The sequence below is a fragment of the Ammospiza caudacuta genome, chromosome 4, assembly GCF_027887145.1.
Source record: "Ammospiza caudacuta isolate bAmmCau1 chromosome 4, bAmmCau1.pri, whole genome shotgun sequence".
NCBI lineage: Eukaryota > Metazoa > Chordata > Aves > Passeriformes > Passerellidae > Ammospiza > Ammospiza caudacuta.
The window spans coordinates 5618482-5644362 of NC_080596.1; the positions used below are offsets into that span (position 1 = coordinate 5618482).

A 25881-nucleotide genomic window follows, 5' to 3' on the forward strand; every position below is an offset into this window, starting at 1 on the left:
GGAAAAACCTCCAAGAAGCAGAAGCAGCCGACTTAAAATAACAAATATATATTATTTAGAAATCTGCAATAATATGGAAATATTGTACTCATCTGCTGCCTCTGTTATGCTTTGATGTAAGAATAATATTTGAATCCTCTGTGCTACAGTAACATTTTTTCTCCTATCACTATGACACTTCCCTATTTGCAGCAGTATTTTCTAATAAGTTACACGCAAAAATTTTTTATCTCAATAAACTGTTTTTTTTTGAGATATAATGAAAACAACTCTCTATGTTTGCATTGAAGTTTAGGCATTTTAGGTGTTTTATGAAATCTTTGTAGCACGTGAGTTTCCTCCCTACTTCTTCCTTCATTTTGATTCTTTGCTGTAAGGAGAAATGAAAAAAAAAAACAAAACCAAAACCAAATACAAAACCTAAAAAACCAAAAAAAGACCACCAAAACCCCCCCCTCCCCTGAAAACCACATAAGTAACTTAAATTGGAGATTCCTTTATGGGTTAGAAGAGGTTTTATTCATACACACACCCGCACCTCCTCATGATGTCAAATGCATAAAACCTCCAACCCAAACTCTTATTTACTGTTTTCAAATTGAAGCTTCATAGCATGTTTGTATTTCTTTCTCAATATTTTTCAGATGTCATGAACCCATTACAGGGCAGGGATGCCTTGATTCAATCTGACTGAAAAGCAAAGCCATCCATGAGCAGCACTCCTTTCTCTATTTGTTTGGCTTGCTTATTGATCACACTGCTGAAGAGGAGAAAGTTAAGATTAAACAGGTCTTCTGGTGGGGTACACAAAACTCTTCTGCAGAAGTATTTTAAAAATGCATTCCTACATACAAAGTTTTTCTCTTCCTAGTACTGAACAGTCCAAGCATAACTTCTTTAGGTTGGTTTTCTATCTCACTAGCAAAGCCAGAATAATTTTTCTTCTCAGTGTGACAAGGCAATCCGGGATGTCAATCTGCAATGTTTATTTGCCATAAAACATCTTTGATTTTGCTTTTATTTTTGAGAAGATTGCATTAGAAATCTCTGCTCAAGACAACTGACAGTCCTGGATTTGTAATGCTGCTATGCACATTTTCACTGCTGTGAATTTTAATGTAGCAAAATAAGTTTGTCTTCTTTATATATGCATGTTTATGCTTCAAGTCTACATAAACATCTATATTTTTTCTCAGATCTTATTCCATAAAAAGATTTTCCATAGATAAATAAAAATGGGAAATGTAAAAAAATGCAAAAAATACCAAACCAGAGAAACCCATGCTGATGTTTTGAATCATTCTTATTAAACAATTTGACAGCTCATCTCAGGTGCTGACAATTTCTCTGAATCTTCAGTATTTGAAATTGATAGGGAAATTTTTATACTAAAAATATAGGGTAAGTGTTGCAGGAGATAATCCCATTTACTTGATCTTGCAAAATGTAGAAGTATAGAAGAATTAAAGGGGAGTATAAAAAAACAATGATGATGATATTGCTATGTAATCAATAGGTTTTTTTTTCCTATCTATGTTTAAAAGGGAAAAACTGGTTTATTCTGATACCTGCTGCAAAATGATAAAAAAAAAATCTCTTTAATATTTATCCCAGAAACAGGCAGTGATTCTAGGAGTAGCTCAGATTTTCCTCCCTGTCTTCTGTACAAGTCATTGCTGCATAAGGGTGTGGTTACAGAGAGAGACAGATCACCCACCCTTTCTGCCCTGCAGCTGCTCATGTTTACAGACACCAGTATGGCCAAAATAAGAACATTTTACTGAAATGTTCAAAGCATCCTCGCTACTAAGAGATATTTTTTATCACTTCATGACCGAAGTACATTGTTACTCCTTAAAATTACCTTGCCCTTGCTTCTTGCCAGTGAAGACGTGTTTGAGAATATCCTATCTTAAAAAATTATTTTTCTTCCCCTTGCACTTCATTTCACAAGGAACAGGTTGGGCACACACATTTTGTCCACCTGACTCACTCTCCTGTCAAGGCTGGCACATCTTAGCTACCCTTATTAAAGGCTCTGTGGGCACACCATTGGACAGCTGCAATTCCACCCGCTGCTGAGCTCGTTACACAGCTCGTCCAGAGCCCCCTGTGAAACTTCTCCAGCTGAAGGACATGCTCTCAAATCTCATTTTAAAGTGGAAGACAAGACAATGGAAAATAAAATAATCCCTTCAAACTGGCATCAATATGGTATACAGATGCATACTTCCTGTTTCCAGGCAGTGGCTCTGGACCTAGGCTTAAATATTTAAAAAATATGAAAAACAGCTCAGTTGACATCACAAAACAAGCAGAAATATTTTCCTCCCTGAAGCTAATTTTTTTAGAATGATCAGATTAGGAGAACTGAGACACTGTCTTATCAATAAAATGACAGCATGATGTTCAGTTCAAGACTATTTGTTAAGAGCTATACTTTAAATTGAAAGATTATTTTCCTGGTACTAGAGCATTTATTTCCCTTATGAAACTGACAGATATATGACCTAATTATGGATTCATATTTTTAGTTACATACAAGGACACTTTTTCTAAATGAATTTGCTTCTAATAGTCATTTAAGAAGCCACAAGAGGATTAAACCACTATTTTTCTTTTCTATTATGTCCTTTCTCTAATAGGTTCAAATATTATTAGCCAGCTTTACTGCCTACAGGCTTCAAAATGAAGACACAATGGAAACTTTTGCCAAGTCATGTTTATTTTGAGAACAAACACACAGAGAAATAATGGAATTATTACTCAAGTAACTAGGAAAATAAGTTATGCTGCTGACACATTGCAATGGTTGGGGAGAAATACTGAAAGCATTCCCCGATAAAATTGTACAAAGACTGCTCTTTTTAGCCTCCTTTACTTCACTGTGTAAGGCTGGAAGAGACAGATTCCAAATTTTTATCTGAGCAAAGTTATGCTAAAACATACCACAGTCCCTAAATTAGAAGCATAATCAGTTCATTATGTCAGAGAGTTGCTGAAAGTCCCTTTAATTCAGATAATCAGAAACTGTTATTGTAACTTCATTGCTTCTTAATTTTATTACTGCAGTGGAAAGACAATCAGCTTCATCTTGGTTTGATCTGTCATCTGTACTTCTTGAATTTCTGCCTGTCTGCCACATCTTAATTAAGAGCTCATTGTCCTTCTAGTGGAAGTCCTACATCAATGTTCTGCTTATATTTCTCATCACATTAATTTCTACTAGCTTGTTCCTTCTGCTTTTCTGAATTATGTCTCTTCAACATTTTGTGTTTTACTATCATCTGGAGTTTTGCCTTTTGACTTCCTTGTGCTTGTCATCACAACTAGCAGAAACCATGGTGACAAATTAGGACAGAAGCTGAAGAAAAAATACAATCACCACTAATCAAAGGTAGTCCCCACCTCTACCGATGATCACATGGTGATTCCATGGAGAAATTTCTTTGCTGGGCAGTAAGCAAAGGACAGAAGCCACAGCAGATAGAAACCAAACTAACAGGGTAACCTTTCACAGAGCTGCTAGGGTGAATGATACCTGCCAGAAACAGCCTCTGCTTTGTGCAAAGTTCTGCGTTAGGAGAACTATTTCAAAGTTCTTATTGAAGTTGTGAATTTAAATCTAATGGTCTTGGCCAACATAAACAGATTTTATATTATAAAGTTTAGGTTCTAATTTAAGCGTTGGACGTCAGTATTACCCAAAACATTTGCAGTGTTTGAGAACATCCCAATAACGAGAGTTGAAAAATTACACTTAAAAGGTGCTTTGTTCTTAACCTTGCCATGGAATTTATATCACCATTTTAATGAAATGATATCATATGTTCTCTATATGTAGAAGTCTGCAAATATTGGACTTTGAATGATTATGTCTGGAACCAAAAGTTTTCTCTCATGAAATAGCTCTTTCTGGAAATCAAGTGGCTTAAAGGCTTGAGCCAGGGGCTCCATTCAGATCAGCAGTAGTGACTGATAGTCAGAAATGGCCTTATCTTTCACTAATTGCCTCAGAACCCATTTTTAATACTAATGGGTACTAAATCTTCTGAGAATAAGTTTCAAAACACTGATTATGATTTCTTTGAAAAAGTCACTGTTGTCTTTCAAAACTAATTTCTAATAACTTTATTATGTTCAGTTTTTCCTGCATAACCCACAGTGACTAATCAGTCCCTATTAACATGTTTCTTCTTGTTAATGTATGGACATGTTGTTAGCACATTTTGATAATGTTATCACATTCAGGCTGTGTCTTGTGCTACATAAAGTAGGAATTATTCTGTAAAAGGGAAGATCTATTGTTTCTGCATGACTTTTAAAAATCCATTAAACATGTATTTCAGTGATCAGTGACTTGAAACTACACACTGGCATAGTGATATTTCCCCACTTACTGTTTAATAATTTCAAACATGCTAGCATTTTTCAACTACTGTTAACCTGAGAATGTCACTGAATTGACATTCTCAGGTAGCTAGTTGCAAAAACTCCCAGATATTTTTTTAACTAAAAGGACCTGATTTAGAGTGCATCTCTACATGTCTACACACATATATTGATATTTACACCTTATGTATTTGCAGATATACATAACTTGGTAATTTGAAACTGTGATGTTCTTTGAAATGTTTTGATGGTAGCCCTAAAATGCGATATTCTGACTAATTTTCCATCAGCAAGTTGCCATTAATGTGAAAGCTAACATTTCTAGCAACAGATACATAGACATAACAAACATGTAAGACAGTGGAACGGTTTTGCTGAGGTACTTTATTCTTTTAAATTTTCAGAAGAAATTTCATTGCATGGCAGCTCTTTTGCCTTCTAGCCACTCAGAAATTCATGTGCTGGAGTCTAACCCTGCTCTTTTGGACCTTCCTCATGGAACAAATGCAAGAGATCTCCAAATATTGGTCAGGGCATATTTCATGGAGGCCCAGTAAAGAAGATACTTTATTGTGTTTTTAGTTGCAGTTATCAAAATGATACTTTATGAAGACCTAAAACTGAAAGAGACTATGCAACTTTGCACATCTCATCATTAAACAGTCCCAGCCATCAACAGCAGACAATATTTAAGATGCAATGTGTAAGGCATAGCTAATAAATCAATCATATTAAAAACTGTGTTTAGAGCAGCCAGGATTCTGAATTTTTAGTAAAATCAAGATGTTATCTGCAAGGCATGGAAATGATACCAAATAGGATAAGCAGCAAATAAATTTGCAAGCCTCGCAGGGCACAGTAAATTTACAGATGTTTGCAAAGTTCTTAGCTTCAGGTAAAAAAAAAAAAGAAGGTGAATCTTCTCACCTAAGTAAAACAAAGAGGAAAACAAAAGGTTTTAGGAAAGAGCAGTTCTGTCCCTACAATCAGATGAAAAGTAGCAGGGACATGCTCTTAATGTGCTAGATTAAAGTGCTATTCCACACCCCCAGAATTTCCTTGGGTGACCTTGTCACAGTGAAGAAAATTTATGTAGCTGTTTTTTTGCCAAGAAGTTCACAACCTTCCTCACAATCCTTTCCATTGGTTTCACTGCAAGGTGTCTGTTAGTAGCAAGCAGCTGGGTAGTGGCATAATCTTTAATCAACTTGACCCACATAAAGAGAACAATGAGTGAAATCCAGGTTCAATAGCAGAAGTCTATTAATTGGATCAGTCTAACTGAATTATCACAGTTTCCTGTAAAAAAAGGAAATGCTGGGGACATGACAATTACCAAATAAAAGTATGAAAGGTGTGATCAGCCAAAGAATAGCATGGCATGATATCACCAACCCCTTACAGGAACATGTCTACATAGTTCAGCTTTTCCCCCTTTTTGTGAAATTCACTGTTGCTTTATTGAATTGACTGTTGCCCACTAAGTTAAGAAAAAGAATCTATCTAAACTATAATCAATGTAACCAAGGAAGAAAAAAGGACAAGCATTTTACTTCAATGTCTACAAAGTTAGAAGAGTATAAGCAGAATGTGGTGACTACCTCTTGAAAGTCAAGGAAACAAAATGGATGCTACAACTCACAAGCTGCAAGTGCTTAACCTATTTGTAATAAATATCTCGTTGTTCGCATAATGTAATGTGTTATGCTGCCAACTTCTAGAAACATCCAAACAAGGCTATTTTTTATTCACATAAAGCTTTAGTTAGATAGAAATGCTAGTTTTTGGATTTATGCACTAAATTTCAACTACTTCACTTGAAAATGCTAGACACAAACATCTGAAGCAGAAATTGATGATGAGGTCATGCATGCTCACTGCAAGTACATCTGGAAGTAAGACAAGCCAACAGTCTAAACCATTTCCTTTGAACTTGACAAGCACAGAATGCTTCAAGGAACACAAGCCATGATATGCTTTTATACAAGTTCCAACCTTTCAATTGCACACAAAATCAACTGGAAAATAACCTACAGAGTCAGAGCACCACCTGATGTGAAATATTGCCATCCAGTTAAGGACTAGATCAGTCCTTCTGCTAAGATGGATCTGCAAAGAGCCTGTGGCCTTTGTATTCCCAGGGCTCTTCCTTGGCTGGGATCAAAGCCCAGGTGTACAAATACAGGTGGGGAGCAGTTATCACTCTGCAACTCCTGAACAAGTGCTCCTCTTCCCCAGCCTCTATCCACAAACAGCAACATTTTTATTCTGATCCCTGAACGGTGTCAATGAACAATATCCTTTGAGGTTTGCCTACAGGCTCAGTGAGACTAGCTCAGACAGCTGTGACAGCTTCCTCACTGCAGCAAATCAAGGGCACAGAAAAATTGCAGCCACCAGTTCTCTCCTTTTATTAAGCAGTGAGGTGAAAAACCTCTCCCTCTGCACCTCTTCCCTGCTTTGGCCCTGGAAGATGTGTGGTTTGTTTCCCAGTTCTGCAGGGAAATGTTTTCAGAAGATCTACAACATGAAAAATGCTAAGACATGGGCAATAACTTTAGTATCTCTAGGTATGATTTATGTCAGTACCAGTGAATTGGTCCCTATATGAATACCAAAACCTGAGGTCATGCCAAGTTACTTGCCCAAGGACTGCCTGAATCACTGATAGCAGCAGGATTAATGCAGGTCCTGTTTCTTTTATTTCCTTTCTCAGGTTAGACTTTCAAACAGGCCCTTCAGAGCAGCAAGAGACACAAGAACTGTTTGGTATTTACATTAAAAATTAAATATATTTTAGATTTAAAAAATATTTTATGGTAAGCATGAAGAATGTAAGAATCAGCACTTCAGCAATTAACATAATATACCTCATAGTCACTATCTATCAGCATTACATATAGCTAAAGGAAAGTATAATCCATTAGTAATTCAGTAATTATGGAATAGGGCATTAAACATCAGTTTTATATTTGAAAACAAGGTCAAAATGAAAAGAAAAAAAACAGTAATTACCAGTAATCATCTTAATTTTCATTTTATTTTTAGGCCAGCTGCAAGAAAGGTGAAGATCAGGTCAGACAGTTGAAATAGTATTTAATCAACCTTCAATATCAGTTGAAAAAGAAAATTATGATGCAAAGAAAATACAAAATTTATCTAGGATTAAAAAAGCACCAGTTTTAGGAGCAATTGTATTTAAATTATGAAATACTAAGAATATGAAGGAATAAAACTCTGGAAGGGCAGTGAGCCTCAAATTATCCATTGATAATTAACATAGGTAAAGGAATAAAGAGGTAAAAGAAATCTAAAAAAAGATGACACTGAGCTCCCCAGTTCACAAGACTGCACAAAAATCTTCAAAAACTCCCAGTTTACCTATATTTTAAAGGCTACTTTGCCTCTAAGTATTACCAAAGAAAAATTCTTAAAGTAAGCTCAAATATGTTCTTAAAAGTTGCTGAACAGGCATAAACAAATATTTGAAAGCTCAGTTTTCTCCAAGAGATGTGATTCTTCCATTTATACAAAAACAAGTTGATATAAACAGAACCACGACAATTTATATTAGCTGTAGATTTTTCTCTTACTAAACTCAGTTACTTCCAGACCATTTTGTACAAATAACTCTGTAAACATGCTGTTAATCCAGCATCCTCACATGAAAGAAGTAACAGTGTTATTTCTAACTGGAAATGTCAAGACCAAGAAAAATCTCAGAAATGAGTGGAATATTTATACAACATATTCCAAGTGAACATCACAAAAATTATTTTGGAATGCCACAGGGGACTTTTCACAGAAAAGTGCTGGAAGTGGTGGGATTTTTTTCTTGCAGTCAACAAGTCAAATCTAATAGGACAGCTTGTAAAAAAATTTTAGTAAAGGTCATACTTGAGCTGTCATAAGGAAGATTTTTAATTAACATCCTAGCAGTCAGCAATTAAGCCTGCAGATCTGATAGCTTTACAACATAGACTGGAGAACTGCATCAGACTACAAACATTTATTTACATGGCAATTGCTATGGACAGGGGCTCAGGTGGTTTTTTTTTGTTGTTTTTTTTCTGTGCTTGTTTGTTTGTTCCCCCCCCCCCCATTAAAAGCAATGATCTTGTACAAAATCTAGGAAATGCAAAGGTGCTCCTGCCCTGGCAGATTTAGCTGTTTCCTGTAATCATATCCAGTAGATGAATGCTGTGCCTGTATTTCAAGTTAATTTAACAGCATCCCCCAAGAGAGACAGCAGAGGCTGTAAGACCATCTATCCTGGGAATGTATAGAGGATGGGGGAAAGGAGAAAGGATGGAAGTTCTGTCTCTCATCATCATGGAAATAGCAGCAGTCACAGGAGCATGTATCTTCTCCATAGCTGAACTAGGTCTATGTCTATTTGTGAAGAAAACCCCCCTGGTTACTAGTTTGGTTGGGATTTTTTCCTGTAGTAAATATAATGTCCCAAGCCTTTATAGTCATAGTTGTTACGGAGATGACGAACAGGATGTACAGTTTGTAACATTTCCTGTACAGTTCAGCATGATATACTGCATCCAAGTTTCTTTTCTTCATCTGAAAGTGACATTTCTTTACCTAAAGCGATTATAATTCTAGACACCACAAAGCCCTTGAGTTTCAAAACTCCAATAGCATGCCTGCATTTGAGTTGCTCCTGAGGTGGAGCGGGGACAGTCTTGCTGGAAGCATGGCTGGAAAACCAGCACCCTCTGGCCATCCTCCATGCAGGGGCACTGGAACAGCCCAGAGCTCCTGCCTGAAGCAGGAGGGACATTTCCTGCAGAGTTCACTGCTCACTGAGAGCACAGCTTCCTCCTGGAAGAGGGGAGAAAGGGGAGAGGGTCTGGGGGGGAAACAGGGGCTGTGCAGGGCAGGCACCTGCCCCTCTGTCCCTGCTGCTGTCACCTGCTTGCCCAAGGCAGCTTGTCCTGCTGCTGCCTTTGCCCCTCCTAGGGAGCAGGACTCAGGCATTAATAATTTACTATATGTAAGCCAGTGAAGTATATGCACCTCACTGACATACTAAAGCCCAGTTTTAAAGTCCTATCCTAAAGCCTATGTGTAAACCTGAGGAGCCTAAGGATATTGTGTTTTCATTTTTCCAATTCTTTGTTGATCAGCAGCTTTCTGGCATGGAATAAATTCCGGGAATATTTAAGAAGGGAACCCTTAAGACTGTGAACTTTAAGAAATTAAACAGAACCAAGGAAATGAATAAATGTCCTGTTTAATACAAGTTATTTCAAAACCACAATGAATGTATTACTTGTCCTTGTCTGAGTCAATAGAATAATGGCTAGGTAAGTAACAGTCGATGTCTGTCAAGGAGAAATTGTGCCTGATCCGGGTACTGGACAGAAAAAAAATACCACTTTTCAGTTCAATATCAGGTATTAGTGGAAAACGTCATGTACCATGACTTTTCTACCTGATGTTATGTAAAAGCTCTGAGAACACAGTCTACACAAAAGCACTGCAAGACAGGAAAATTGTACTCAAAGGTTAATCAATTGCTCCCTGAAAAGTAAAAAGAAGTATTAGATACCAAAATGTAAGTAAAGGCCAGTAACATGCAGCATGTTCATTAATTATTTATAGCAATTTGAGAGTACATTTATTAAATTTGCAGATGACATCTGGCTGAAAAATGCTGCCACCTAGTTGGAGAACAAGTTTAACATTAGAGAAATGCCTTAAAGGGGGAAAAAACTGTCAGACACCAAGTTCTGACACCTAGGTAGGAATAAACAACACAAGCCAGGAAAAAGCAGGCTGAGTAATAGTTCTAAAACCAAATCTGTTGCAGAGCAGACAAAGGTGGAAGGGAGAAAGGAGAAATTATGATTGCAATCTAAACATGTTAACAATATCAAGTCACGATAGCAAAAAGTTGTGATGCCTAACTATGAACAGAGCTTGCAAATGGGATGGGGAAAAATACCCATAGTCTTACTGCTGGTCTTCCTAGCTTTTGGCTACAAGATGTAGCCTGACTGCTATGTTTTGGTATTCTACACAGACCCAGTCCACTTTGTGAGAGATCAGCATGGAGAAAGCTTCAGGGAAACCTCACTGCAGCCTTCCAGAAGCTTAAGGTGGTGTACAAAAAGGAGGGAGAGGGACTTTTTATATGGGCAGACAGTGACAGGACAAGGGGCAATGGTTTTACACTGAGAGGTTAGGTTTAGATTAGATGTTAGCATGAAATTCCTTACTCAGGTGGTGGTGCAAGACTTGAATAGGCTGTCCAGAGAAGCTGCTTCTGTCTTATCTCTGGAAGTGTTCAAGGTCTGGGGCCCTCAGCAACCTGGTCTAGTAAACTGCATCCCTGTCCTCAGCAGAGGGGTTGGGCCTAGATGATTTTGAAGTCCCTTCCAGCCAAACCATTCTATTGTCAGGAAAGATACATAGAAATTGCAAGCAAGTTACAGGCAAGAGAAGACTGAAGGAGCTGGGGGTGTCTAATGTACTGAAGAAAAGGCTAAGGGGAGATTCAAATAACATGCTCTGCATACATGAAGGTTAGCTGCCACAAGTAAGAAAATAAGCAGTTGTCCCTGTTAGGGTGGTTATGGAAAACATGAAACAAAAGTAATTTATTTTGCAGCACCCCTTTTACTCAATCTTCTTCGCAAATCTGAAGTGACTGGAAGGTAACATTTTCATGTACACTCATGAATTTACAGAATAATGCTTCTAAATAAAAGAAAAGCTTTATTATTTTCATGGATATCAGTTTCATAAGGAATATTTCAAGATGTATCTTATATTTAAGTCAGTAAGAAAAATGTTTTAATAAAACAAATCAGCTTGCAAACACATACAGTATTATAAACTAACATTAAAATCACTATCCACTATCACAATGATTTATCCAAAATTTATGATGACATGAAGTTTAGCACCTGAATGAAAAACCAAAAAATTAGTAACAATAAAATCATTTAGCTTTGATTAATAAAGTCCTTTGATTTTCTTACTATTCCAAGAAAAACAGGAACAAATATTTCCAGATTTTCTTTCATGGCAAATGTTTTCATTTTCCACTTGGCTGAAGTAAGTTAGTGTAAATGTTGGACATGCATTTTGAAAATTATTATGTATTGAGATCTACCAACATGGTCTTTCTATTTGTGTTAAACGTTAGCACCATCTACTGGTCCAGAAGGTCCTTTCAAACTTTAGAAAAAGCTGTGGAAAGTGATCCAGCCAAAATGATGCAAAACGATACTGACAGTAGCACATAGTTTTTCAGTCCCTGTACAGGCAAAAGAAGAGAAAAAGGAAAATATCATCTTGTCATTATTGATACCACTTGGAAAAAAAAGTAAAACAAAGTACTAAGTTGCATTTAGGCAGAGATTATATGAAAAGAATGAAAGGCTTAGAGAGTTATAAAGATTTGGGTGATGAACATTATGACCTTCTACAGTAGTACACCACTAATCTGCAGTGGGAGACAGAACTTTTAGTTCTAGATCCAAGTTAGGTACCTACGGATCCTGGATAGATTGGCAAAAAGAATCTGGTGTTACACTGCTACCATTCAGTGCTTCAGATTCCACTAGAAAACTAACTTCTGCCCTCTATGTTAAAATCCAGTAAATTAGCTTGTTGTACACAACCACTGCTGTATCAATTTAGAATCTTTACATTACACTGTAATTACAAAGGTCTTTACAATAATAACATCTCTAATAATAGTAATATTACAATGTAATAATAATTGTAATTACAATACCTGCTGCATTTTTACATCCTTTGTTGAACCTGACCCTAAAAATGTAATGTACTTGCTGATGCATTATTGGGACAACTGCTCATTCCCCTGCTTCACTGAAAGAACTGGCTCAAATGAAAACTGTCTTCAGGCAGTGCCTAGCATCCTGCTCCTGGCTGTGCTACAGTCTTCATTTACACCCACTGCTCCTCATACAGCCATGGAACTAAAATCCTCATTCCTGTAAAAATTGTTCACAGTTCTTCAGGTTTCTTGGAAAACTTAATATGGCACAATGTCACTTTCAGTTTCATAATGTAATACTTGTAAGGAGCAGGAATCTGAGATACAGCTGTATACCAAGTCATGCTGTCTCTACAGGTAGAGGCAGGCAAGAGTTATTAGGTGAGAGACCTAATACATTACCTTGATTTCCTTAAATACAAGGACTCCCCACATTGCAGCAACAAGGCCAGGACCCTAAAGAATAAGATTAATTTGTACATTACAGCACTTCATTAAAATTTACTCTGTCTCATTACTGCTCTCAGGGTGGTTGAATTTTGTCTGCATAACACATTTAAGTCCTTCCATTCTGTATAAATAAAGCACTTATGACAAAAGCATAAACACCACTGAAATATTTACTAAGTAAGATACAATAAAATCTTCAGGAAGGGCTAAAGAATCAAGAAACTGCTGGTTTTTTTGGCTTTTTTTTTTTTCAGTAGGCACAACTTCTTTCTACACTACACTGCAGAGTCTGCTCCAGCAGTTACATGTTCTTTCAGTGGACTCCAAATAACATGCCTCACTTTAGGCCAAATTAAGAGTCCACAATGTTTCCTAACATTTCCTTTATTAGCATGACTAACTACTGGACAAAGTTTGATTTTATCACTCAGAAGGTTAGCAAGAGACTGAAACATAGATGTATTTCCTGTATAGTTGGCATCTGGACAGAGCACAAAGCCAGCCAGGGAGACAGGTCAGGGAAACTCTTGATTTTCTGTGATGTTGTAGCCAGGTTTCCTGGCTAACAGCAAACAGTGACACACAACAGCAACTTCCAGGCAGTCTGGGTAATAGTTTTTCCCCTGAGGGATAAAGGATCTGAATTTTCATCTCTGATGAGAAAATATCTGAACATGAAGCAAAACTGGCTCTGTTAATGCTTTGCATTAGAGCTGTTCTGAGAAACACTTGACAGATGTTTGGCCAGTGACCTTCCTCTCTTCATCCTCAATGCAGCTGACAGACACAGATATATGCAGCAAACTGTGTCACATGCTGAATATATGTGTGGGTGCTGTTTCCTAGTGACTTTGCCAACTACTATTTGAGAGGTTATTTCACTCTATAGATAATGTGCGCTGTGAGAGGAATGCACTTTTAAAAAATGAAACAAAGTGTTAAAGGGATGTGATGAATACCTCTCTAAAAATTTTCTCCAGAGTGAAGTAAAGCAGCAGTTCTGAACCTGTGGTCCAGATAGGCAGTTTCTCATCAGTGCTTCCTTTTATTTTTCATTTTGTGATTTTACACCCTTGTCCTTTAGGCATACTGATAACTAAATTACTACAACTGCTTCCCATTAATCCTTCAATTTCTAATTAGAATGATCCCAAGGTTTTTTTTTTCATTGCACACTGTATATTTTGACTTACTGCATCTTGAGGCAAAGCTCAATCCCTATTAAAGCTCTTTCATTAGTTTGCTTCCAAAACACAGCTGTTAAGCAAAACTTTGGCCTTAATATTTATTAACTCTCATTTGCCACCTTTGTATTACCAACTAGTGCAGTGTCAAGAGAGTAAATGCAAAGTTTACTTTTACCTAGTAATTGGAATTTATGCTTTAAAGGTACATCATAAACAGGAATAAAACAGAGACAGAACAGGCCAAACTATTTTCCACACATTTGCATAAGAACATTTTCAATAGTACATAATCTGTTCTGTTTGTTCAAGAACTGTAAAAAGAAAAAATTACTTAAGCAAGCAAAACGACTACTAGGGGACAAAATTTACAAATTCAAAAACATCCAGACCAAAATGTACTTCCTGGGATGAAAGCATAAAAATTATTCTTATAATCACTTCAATTAAGTAGTTAATATTGATATAATTCTGTTTACAAAGCTTTGGCTTTTACATAACCTGAAGACTCACACTCTCAATTAGTCTGGTTTTTCTTATGCTTGACATTGACCAAGATGGTGCTTGTCACAATCATTCATGCTCCTAAAAATCCAAAGACTAGCGCAGACAAGCAGAGTGGGCACTGCATCATTTTGACTAACAATGCTCTAGACCCATCAATTTCAACTGAATTCCAAAAACAGAAGGGTAAAAAACCCATTCACTTTTAATGCTAGTTAGAGATTTTATTTTTTATATACTTACTGCAGTAATTATTGGAAAGCTGACGACAGCACTGAGATAGTGATTGGCCAGGAACCAGCAGCAATTGGCTATTGCCCAAAGCACACCAGAAACAAACCCTAGAAAAATAAATCCCAATCAAAAACATGCATAGCAAGGTATGGGCAGCAGTTTGTGCAAGTTTTATACTTGTAGCATAATACAGCAATTGTATAGAAGTAGCTTAGTACATTAATTACTTTAACAAGCTGGGTCTGGCAAACTAAACCAAAGCTTGAAGGATAAAAATGAGCTACTCCAACTGAAGCAGCAAATCAATTTAAGTTTATTATTTTCTGGGCAATGTGCTCTCCACTCTGGCAATCAGTTTTTGAAAACCTGCAATGTCACTTCGTTCTCTTTTCAGATTAGAACAAAAGTTACCACTGTCTCCTACCCTTAATTAAGTAACCTAATAGTGCTCTTTCAAAAGAGACAAGAAGTCAAATGAAGTTACTTGAAAGGTGAACACAACTTGAACTAATCACTGCAAAATGGTCCAAAAAAGTAGCTGAAATGAAATGCTGATTTAAAAACAGTCATACCTGGCAATATGGCTTGGGGATAAACATAAGGTTTATTCTTCCTGACTGCACAATAGATCAAAAAGTAGATGGTACTTGTAAGAAATATTCCACTGAAGTGCGCAAAAACATAATCTAAATCTGAAAGAGAAATTACAAAATGTTAGTAAAAACACCAGCTATCAGTTTTAACAAAATTATACTCACCAATAACATTTATATAGACAAAAATGCATAAAGGTGCTACTCCTAAGAATTCAAATTCAAATCTCATTGTGCTGAACACAGCTGCCAGTCTGTGGATGCATACAATCAGTGACACCTATTAAACATGAACCAAATGCTGTGTTGACTTATTACAGGCTTCTAAACATTTCTATGAGCTGTTATTTTCAGAACTCTATTACATATTCCTGAATTAACTTACTAAAATCTTGAGAAAATCCACAAGTGAGGCTACAAAACTGAAGTGGGGATTTTACATAATTGTAGATGGTCAAGAAAAGTTGTAATTATGTTCCTGTATCATTGCTTTTTTCTATACATTTTACAGCAAGACAACTGCACAGATTATGTAAGCCATATATAGCTCAGTTTTGCCCTTTTTTCATCTTGAAGGATGTATCATAATTTTGATCACTATAATTATGAACAATAACAAATCCTTTATGGATTTCGTACATGCTAAGAGAGTATTTCCAACATGGTGAAGCAGAAGCCTGTAGCAAGGTGATCTTTGTCTCCTTGGAGCTATAAATTCTCAACAGGAAAGACAGTTATGGTAACGACAACATCTGTTTTGCCTGGCTGGGGAATACATACATTGCAGTATTCAAGAGAAATTGTATATGACAATGGTGACATTGTGTTCTCAGTAGTACTTTGCTCTTAAGGTGCTTCAGGCATTACCTGATAAGAGGATAACTTCAACCTTAAGGAAAATGTTTCTGGGGGAATGTTGTTTGAAAATGGCAATTAGGCTTATGTTAAATGGTTTCAATTTATAAAACCAACATGGTTTTAATTACTTATGTTATTACATGTCTGCTCTCCTCATCTGTTATGGTCAATCTTCTCCTTTATTGCTGTTGGCAATTGGCAAGCTCATGTCCTCATTCTCCACTCATACAAACTCTGTACTTTGAGAATGCTAGTATTTAATGCCTTCAGAAACATACCTGTGAGTTAAGTATGGTAGTCTTTGGTCTGCTTCTCAGTGTTTTTTATGGTGTAATTAACCTCTGAGAAAAAGGGAGTGCTAGGGCTATGATTATGACAACATCTAAAGTAGTGCAGAACGGATAAATTGTCATGGTATATTTTTAGGCATATCAAGAACTTCACCCTATGCCTTCAAAAAAAGGAGAACACAATGATGAAATGAGGTAGAAGTGATCTATAAGCCTTTACCAAACTGACTTGCTCCTGTGTACACAGTTTCATTTCTTCTTCCATGGTCCTTGATGTAAAGCACTGGTACAAAACTGGAACCATAGAGTATTCCAGCCACTACAGCCAGGCTACAGCCTCTTTAAAAGAGCAAAAATAGGAGAAAATAGCCTTGCATGAGTTAAGGAAGTAGACAACACATGTAAGCCCAGTAGCACACGTAAAAACCGTGCATCATATAAAAATTGCTAGCCACAAAAACAAAACATTTTAGCACGTTTTTCTTTTCTGGTAGAGAAATGGTTCACGTAGTTTCCTCCTACTTTGAACCAAACAAGACAAACAATGCCTGCTGCAAAAGCCAGCAATCTACATTAATGATACAGGAAACTAAATAACTAGGATTTCCTAAAAGCAGAGCTAGGGGACAGCAAACAAAAATTCAGTTAAAAATGTTCCCACCCTCACCTTTGTTGTTGCCATCTATATATGCTAATTTCCCAGGTTCATTGACTCTTCAGTCTGCTTCTCCATCTCCAGATTGCTGTACTTTTGGCAGTCTCCACTCCCCACACAAGGCTTCTTGTTAGCTTGCTTCCACTTTGAAGCACTTTTACAGTCTCCTTACCATACTGCCATGCCTTCTCCAGTTGTATTCACTTGGAAACCACATCTGGAAGCATGTCATTAGCACAGGCTTCTTCTATGCTACAGTGCTAATCAACTAGGTGCTAAAACCCAGCTCTGAAATTACTGAATTGATATTGTTATTTCCTTTGCCAAATTATATTTTTCACAGTAGTACCTAATACTTGATTGGTAAGGTTAGACACACTCAACAGTGCCAATGGAATAATCTAAATAGCTGCGCAACTATTCATACATAGATTTGCACACTACACTTGTATGTAAAAATCTGTCATTTATTGTGTGACTTGGCTAGGAAATCACAAATTCTGCTCCTACACTGTGTATAACTACTTTCTCTGGCTACTTTCTATGCATCAGCAAAAGAACTGTGAGCAACTTACATGAGTCTCCTTTTTGCTGGAGAAAGTTTGTTCACCCATGAGTCCTCAGTGGTCTCTTCAGAAACATTTATAGACTGCAAAAAACCAAGAATTTCAATGCAAATTTAGTTTAGTTTCATTTCTTAAGATGTGTAATTTTTTAAAAGAGTTTTTTCTATGATTCAGTCTGGTAGACTGGAACCTCTAGTGAGCACTGAGCACAGCTAGAAAACTCAGGGCTCTCTGTCCAGGCAGCCACTGAGCTCCAGCAGGAAGGTACAATGGTAGGAGGAGCCTGTGGTTCTCCAGCTCTCCTTGCATACTCTGTGCTCCCTAAGGAGTGACAGCCAATCTGGTACCCCTCACTGGCCTCCAGCCTGTGCCACTGCTGATGATGACAGTCAGCAACTCTTGGCAGCCTCCTGGCTCTGCAACAGGGCAAAAACCTGGCCTTCCACCTAAGCACCCTCACAGCTTTGCAGCTAATGTTTAATTGAAATTGCTTCCTCTTTACAGATAAGAAAGTAATACATTCTTCTATGTAATCTTCATCGTAATGAAGAAGGACTTTCTAAGCCATCTAAAGCTGACAAACAAGAAAAGATATTCCCACTTGTTCTTTCTCTTTCTAATACCAAAAATGATGTCCAAGACCCACAGATTAAGATACCATCAGTACATATTTGTGTTGTTTTATGTAGTCTATCATAAATCTTAGCAAACTCGACTAACAAATATTTTTTTGTTTTAAAATGGAGATTTATTTTCACTGCTGTGAAATAACAACTGTAGAGTACTTACACTTTCTCTCAGTAAAGGTGTGCTTTCTAATGAAGTTGAAGAACTCTGGACTTCAGTTTTTATAAAAAGAAATATGACAGCACTCAGAAGAGAAAAATACACCAATAAATACCATGTCAGTTATAAGGACGTAACATTTAGTGTCCAGAGACAAAAGTTTTATTTTGAGGCATATTCCTTTGTTTTCATTATTACCTAGAGTCACTGCAGTATATTTAAAAACGCAATTGCTTTAAAGTCATAATGTACTATGACTCTATATACATAAAATATGCAAATGCAATAATTTTAAGTTATTAATTTAACTTAGCTAAAAGATAACCTAAGTGAAAGTAAGTCAATCAGTTTTTGTTCACTTTATAGATCTTCTTAAGCAATGCGATTGAAACATCATCTTTTAACAACCATAGTTGGTAGTTACAACCATATTAAGAACAGATGCATTAGCTAACAGTGCCCTTTTGTACCAAACCCCACACAAATGGAACACATGCTTGAAAATTCTATATGGAACAACTTAAACCTCCATAGAATTGCCTCTATGTTCATGAAAAAATTCTAATGTTTAGTCTTCCATCATATGCGAGGAATGGGATACTGCTGCTACAGGGCCTTGTGAGCATACAGAAGGAAAAGGGATATTGCTCAGTGTATTAAGTGAATAGAATGGAGAAGAAAGGATAATATTACTACTCTTAACTCTGCCTCCAGGAGACCAGGTAAATACCTGCAATCAGAACTGCAAGGATCTGTTCCTTACTTTTATGAAAAAACATTTTAATGCTCTAGGAATTTCTTCTCCTAGCTGTAAACGGAATATTTCCATTTGAAGAAGGATTCATTTCTTACTGATGAAATAAGCATAGTTATACAAGGATGTCAGTTTCCTCCAGAGGAAACATACAGATTCCACACAGGAAGCTAAAATGGAAAGCCTGTTCCTGAGCTCCACAGAGCAACATGCACAGGCTTTGTGCAGTTTGCCAGGGAAATATGTTTGCTCACAATCCCTCTCCCTGCTGGTCACTCCATGATATCTCAAACAGGAAGCAGGTGGTGATCTGCATGAATCCATCAGGCAGGAGTAGCAGTGCTGCTGCTATTTTCTCAGTGCCTCCCAAAATCATGTGCCACATGTAATAGGAATGGATAGAAAGCTGCAGACTCTTAGAAAAGAAGGAAAGTGGAAGCCAAAATCATGAATTTAAAGCAGAAGCTCTGTCCTACCAGTCAGAAATGGCTTATTTCCATGTTCTTAATGCCCTCCTTTTCTGAAAGGCATTCTGTTAATCTTCTGCTAGCATGCTTAGAGTAAGCCCTTAGGATTTAGGGCCATCTTCCCAGCCACCCAGCTGGAAAGCAAGAACACTGCTACATAAAAGATCCTCTTTCCTCTGTGTTTGGACCAAAAGGTATGCATTCATACAAAGAGCAAACTAGCAAAAAGAGAGAATAAAGTCCTTCCAAAGATCCTGAAGGAAGACAATGTGTGGGATTTGGAAGTGTGGCTTAAGGCTTACATGACACAGAGCTATTACAGACAGGAAAACATGCAAAGCCTCTGGCCTTCCATGGACCTCAAAGTACCAAGGAAGGGGTTCTGTGGAATATTCTATTGTTATGAGATTAAGATTTGTACCCCTGACTGAGTGAAGTGAGATCAGAAATCTGAAGTTTTCTCAACAAGATTCTTCTAGTCCGGCTGTCCTCTGACAGGATTTGGGGAAGTCAACCATTAGAATAAGCTAGGAGGAGAGGCAATCCATGTAACACTGCTTTGCCTTGAACATGCCTACCAGCATAAAAATATATTTTTGTGTTTGTGGATAACTATTTCCCCCCTGTACTGGGTAACATGTCTGTTTCTACATGAACACTGACCAACTAGGTATGGATAGCTCCCAAATTTGGAAGTATATGGATTTGCCAAAGATTATTCAATATATTTGTTCTCTTGTGAAATCATCCTGGTGGTTGGTTATTAAATATGTATTTTACATAACAGATATTAATTATAAGAATAAATTTCTACCTTATAAGTGAAAGCCCAGCTCCAATATAATTTAAGATTGGTCTTGATACCTCTTCTGGGTCAATTCCAAACCAACCAAACCTGGAACATTTAACCAGTTTCACTCAGACACACTGACTTTATACAAATAGTTAAATTATAAAACCTACTACTTGAAGTCTTGACTAATGTAAATAATTCTGCCTAAGAAAGTATTTTCAGTATTAGATCAGTGCTTCAGTTGGCTTGCAAAAAATGTCTGTTTTACAAAAATAACCTTTAACTTAACATGCGTTTTAAAAATATATGTATATTTAAGAACTGAAGTTATTTTATCAGACCAGATTGCAGAAGAAAAAAACCACAAATATGTACTAGTTTTACATTAAGAAATAATTTATTGACTCAATCACATCACTGGGCATTCTTCTTTCTATTGAAACAGAGGAAATACAAAAAGCTAAAACAGTTAACTTAAGTACTTTCCACTAAGAAGGAGAAAGTTTTAACATATAAGATAGTGGTAGACTTGGCAGTCCTACATTAATAGCTGAAGTTGATGATCTTAAAGGTCTTTTCCAACCTGAATGACTATGATTCTACAGGTGAGTTTTCACTTATCAATGAAGACTTGGCAACAGTAATGATGTTATTAGTTAGTTAATGACTTAAGATTTAAAACATACTTACCTTGAACTTGCCCAGCCTGTCAGCAAATTAAAAGAAGCCCATATCAAAAGACCAAGAGCTAAGCCAATAGTTTTAACAATAGGGACAACTGTAACATTGCCTGAAATACAAAAACCAAAAATGAAATCAGTAAAAAACAGAACGTGATCTTGTATGTGTTTGCTTTCGGTTCTGTACTTGGTTGGAAGGCAAAAAAAATTTAGGAAGCTACAAGGCAGTAAGAAACAACTTTTTCAAAAATAAACATTGTACATAGACTTTTCCTCCATATAGTTTTAAATGTTATTTTTGGTGTGAATTTGCCTGAATAACTATTAAATAACTAATATCTTATATATGGAAAAGCTTCAAGAATTGGAATCTCTTTATCCTCACCTGTAGCCCACACAAAACCTCCAACCATAGCCAGGGGCCAAAAGCGGGGGCAATTCTGGATCAAATTGACCACCAAAGAAACTATCCATATGGAGGCACAGAGAATCCACTGGAAGAACATGCCTGTGGAAAAATCAAATGCACACAACAGGGAATTTGTAGAATACTGCATGTGTGAATATCTTAACAGTTTATGTTTATCTTTGATACACTAGTAGATAAAGATCAAAAAGGTGGCCACTGCCTTTGTGAATGCTGGGAACCTTGTTATAATTTATTCAAGGGGTGTATTTTTAGGGTAGGTTATAGTTTGGTTAACCTTTTCCTTATCACAAATTCCTCCTACAGAGTTTCAAAAGACACTTTGCTGGCCAAAGTTTACACAAGCCCTAATTCTTAAACACATAAATTTTTGATGGACTTCTGACAAAGGTGATATTCAGTTGCTGTAAACTTCTCCCACCACTCCAATAGCTGCCAACACGGAGGACTGCACAGGATAAGACTTTCTCAAAGCTCAAGCTTTTCTGGTAATCCCAGACATTGAGGATGGTCAGTGACAGATCTCTTCTACCTCTGTATATTCTTGGAAGGGTCAATTAGGCAGACAGCTAACTTTATGCCCAAGCTTGTCTTGTTAGGGTCATATTTGGCATAAAGAGCAGGCTAAATCCAGCCTGCAATGCAGGTACCATATTACAATAACATAACGGCAAATTTACTCATTTACAGATCTGATAATTTGTTATGCTTCATATACACATGAAAATTTTCTCTGAACAAGTCAGCAAATAAAATCACTAAACTTTCAGGTTTTGTTTTTATGTTAGGTGCACAATTGAAAGGCAATGCTCCAAAGTCCAATAATGTTTACCTCATTTCTAAATAACACTTTATGTATCTGAGAACCCCCACAAGGGTAGAACAAAGAGCGTTTCACCTTCCATTGTGAAATTCTCATGAAATGTACATCATCACTGTCAAAGTGTACAACTTATGAAAAGCCCCTTCTCAAGATGTGCCACAACCTGAAGCAGTATTTTTGCTTTATACCCTAGCAACAGCAGAAAAAAATTACACATACTCTATGGATTAAGGCTGTGATGATGGCCTCTAGTAATTTGCTGGTAAAATATTATTCCTTTTAGCAAAAATAGCCAAAGAAAAGAACATAATCAAGTTTACCATCACCAGTATCAAACTTCTTGACAGGCACAAAGTTTGTCCCAAATAGAAGGACAGCTACTGTGGAAGAGGCAAAGCCAATAGCTAGATCTGTTCCATTGCTGATGTTGGCAGCACTGTAAGCTTTCCCAATATTCATCTTTGCTTTGAAGGTGTTTCTTTTTGTGGAGTTGTTTTGCTGCAGGTCCGGACAGAATCTGGAATCAAAGAGTAGAATTAAGTATGTGGACTATTAATTAATACCAACCTGGTTTAGAAATCTGAAACTTAAAGGACCTTACTTATCAGTCTCTCAAAGCTGCTATGAACTGCAAAGAGGTTAATGCAGGAAAGGTTCATGTACAACCCTGCAAAAACCAGACATAAAGCATTAATAAAGTGACTCAATAACAGTTAAACAAAGAAACCCCCAATATTGTATGTTTTACCTGAAGACACAAGAATGTAGAGGTGCACTCAAAGGTTATGAATCTGTGAGGAGTATGGGAAGCGCTGATGCTTTAGTGAGATGCTATCAGAATATTCCTTATTCACGTAGTCAAAGGGGGAGGTCACAATGGGGTGCCTCAAAAACAGGGATAGACAAAATCTCAGCTGGCAGAAGCATTTAGAGCAGACCCATTGTCAAGAAGTCAGGAACAGGTGCAGAGATTCTATAGATGCCACAGTGAGATCAGTGTGGAATCACAAGGGAACCACAGGGATTGCTCTAGCTAATACTAAATATGAGTAAAGGTTCATTTTTCTGTGGGAGCAAAGGGAGAAGCTGCCTCTAAAATTTCCTCATTCATTCCACTTAAGTATAGTAAGAAAGGCAAAGATTGTTTTAATCCCAGAATATCTGACTTTTTTTAAAGTGAGTCATCTTGAGGTTACACTCAACCGATGAGCCACACATGCACTTTTAATATGGAGTATCACTTTGACAGAAAAGATGTCTCTGAGGACAACCATAAGCATGTGAAGTTTGTGTACATAACTTTCCAAAACTTTGTTCCAAATCTGGCTAAATTTCACACCCAACTTTCAATTCCATTTCAAATCCTTCAAGAGAAACCTTAATCAGAGAAGGCCTGAAGCAACCTGCTCTAACTTTGATGACAGAACTGCTTTAAGGTGTGAATTGAATCAATGACCTACATAGATCCCTTCCAAGCTAAATAATTCTAATATTGTATGATCAAATGTCAAGGGCAAATAATAAATTGTTACACAACATTAAACCAACTATATTTTTTTCTACATACTTTCCACATCAGAGAGCTTCTGAGAGTTCACTAAAAGCCTTTTCTCTTCAATCCTATGTTATTGCCTGATGGACTTGCATACGTCCCTCCAAAGACTCAAGAGGCAACAAATGCCAAAACCAGAACAAATGCCAAACACCGAAGCTGCTATGCTCTTAAAGCAGAGCGGTTGTATCTGGAACTCAAGCAAAGGTAACTGCAATTGATACTGTTATTGAAGACTTTTTTTCCACTAAGTTGCCCTTCCTGAAAGGCACTTCAGGATTCCCAGCAGCAGAAAAAAATACTATTTTGCTGTTGGATGTTGAAATATTGTTGGCACACATTGCTCTTTTCCCAAGTTCACTGGTTCACCCCACTGGAGTGCTGTGCTCTACATTTCCACAATTCCCTCAGAAATATGACACAACAAACCATGATGCTCACTTACTGCAACAGCAACACATTGCTACGATCTCTGCAGAGAGGGACAAAATCAAGAGGCCCTGTCTTTGAGAGCCTTTACTTCAGTGGTGAACCAAATTGTTGGTAAGATTCCGAAGAACCTCTTTACTAATTAAGTGGTTTTTATAAACGTTGCATGTTGTACTATTTATTTGCACATTTCTCATATTATCCATTGACTATTAAGGGTGATACTTTCACCCTCAACTTAGGACACTCCTATGGGTTCCAAGGTGGCTCAGATCAACGTGCCAAAGCGACACCATAACCCTTGCTCTAGCAACGTAAATTTGCTTCCCTGGGGTGACCTCTTTTAAAAGACGTCCTTCGGGCACTGTTTGGACTAAGTGCTATCAGGGAAGAAGGAAAACGCTCAGCTGAGAGCTCCACCCGGGCCGCCGTGGCTTCACTGACACCACCGCGCCGGGTTTGCGGCAGGGCAGGCCCGGGCTGCAGGCGGGGCCCGGCCCAGCCCTCGGTCCCGGCCGCTCGGCCCCGCACCCCGAGGGGATACCCGAGACCCCACTCCAGCCGGACGCCTTCCTTCCTCCCCCCAGCGGCCTCTGCTCAGCGCCGCGGCGGGTTTTAGGGCGCTCCGCTCCAGGGTGGAAGGCGGCCGGGACGGGCCCATACCGACAGATCCCCGGTCCCGTCCCTCCGTGCGGCCTCAGCTCCGCCGCCCGCCGGGAGCCGCGCAGCCCCAGCGCCGCTCACCGCGGCCGCCCGCCCGCGCCGGCACCGCCCCGCGCCTCGGCCCCGCCCGCCTCCATCCGCTTCTGCCCACTGGGCTCTTCCCCGTCCGGGAGCGGGGCGGAGGCGGGTCGGGGGTGGGTAATTTCGGCTGCCTTTGCCTCGCTGCCATGGCGGCTTCCCGTCTGGCGAGGAAGAATCGCTAAGAATCGCTAAGAGAAAATTTAAATTAATGCACCCATGTCGTGATAAAGGCGCCTTTGGTCCTCCCTGCAGTAAGCGCGCAGATGAGACAGTTCCCTCCCAAGTGGAAGTGCAGCTGTGGACTCCACAGGCCGGTGGTGCTGTGACCGTAACTGAAGAGTCACAGAATCAGTCAGGTTGGGAAAGGCCTCTGGAGATCATCGAGTCCAACCTGTGACCCAAGACCACCATGCCAGCTAGACCCTGGAGTGCGCTAAGTGCCACATCCCTTCTTAAGCACCTCCAGGAACAGTGACTCCACCACCTCCCTGTGTTCATTCCAGTGTTTAATCACATGCTCTGTGTGTCACATCCAGTCTTCAACACCTCCTTAGGCACTATATTGCAATGTTTTTTGTGAATAAATTCTTCCCAATGTCCAGCCTAAACCTCTCCAAGCTGAACCTGAGGCCATGCCCGCTCATGCTGTTACTGGTTACCTGGCTACAGCATCCATTCAGGTGGTTGTAGAGAGCAGTAGGGTCTCTCCTGAGCCTCCTCCAGGCTAAACACTCCCTGTTCCTTTAACTGCTCCTCACAGGACTCGTGTTCCAGAAAAGGCACCCGAGTTTTGGTAGCATTTGCCCAGGACCACAGACGTGGTTCTGGGATGGCCCTGCTTGCAGAGGCAACAGCACAGCCTCCTCGCAGCTCCTCTCGCTCCCGAGGGGACGGCACGGCCTCCTTGCAGCTCCTCTCGCTCCGAGGGGACAGCGAGG

At 38.3% G+C, this 25881-nt stretch overlaps 1 protein-coding gene across 4 annotated transcripts; it reads right to left on the bottom strand.

The window, feature by feature from the left end:
• Positions 1 to 11084: 11084 nt before the first annotated feature.
• Positions 11085 to 25779, bottom strand: TMEM144 (transmembrane protein 144). Of its 4 annotated transcripts, XM_058803985.1 has the most exons (14): positions 24863 to 24880; positions 22967 to 23103; positions 22820 to 22885; positions 22539 to 22735; positions 21354 to 21476; positions 20979 to 21078; positions 20310 to 20390; positions 18278 to 18359; positions 17498 to 17571; positions 16488 to 16606; positions 15099 to 15218; positions 14536 to 14633; positions 12557 to 12610; positions 11085 to 11668 (listed from the first exon to the last, which is right to left on the bottom strand). In XM_058803985.1, exons 4-14 carry the CDS (start codon positions 22675 to 22677, stop codon positions 11585 to 11587), a joined length of 1074 nt encoding a protein of 357 aa, XP_058659968.1. In that variant the 5' UTR covers positions 22678 to 22735; positions 22820 to 22885; positions 22967 to 23103; positions 24863 to 24880; the 3' UTR covers positions 11085 to 11584. The 4 variants fall into 4 exon arrangements, with proteins under 4 accessions (XP_058659968.1, XP_058659967.1, XP_058659969.1 ...); XM_058803984.1 differs by lacking the exons at positions 22967 to 23103; positions 24863 to 24880 and adding an exon at positions 25603 to 25779; XM_058803986.1 differs by lacking the exon at positions 24863 to 24880 and having other exon boundaries at positions 22967 to 23398.
• Positions 25780 to 25881: the final 102 nt, after the last annotated feature.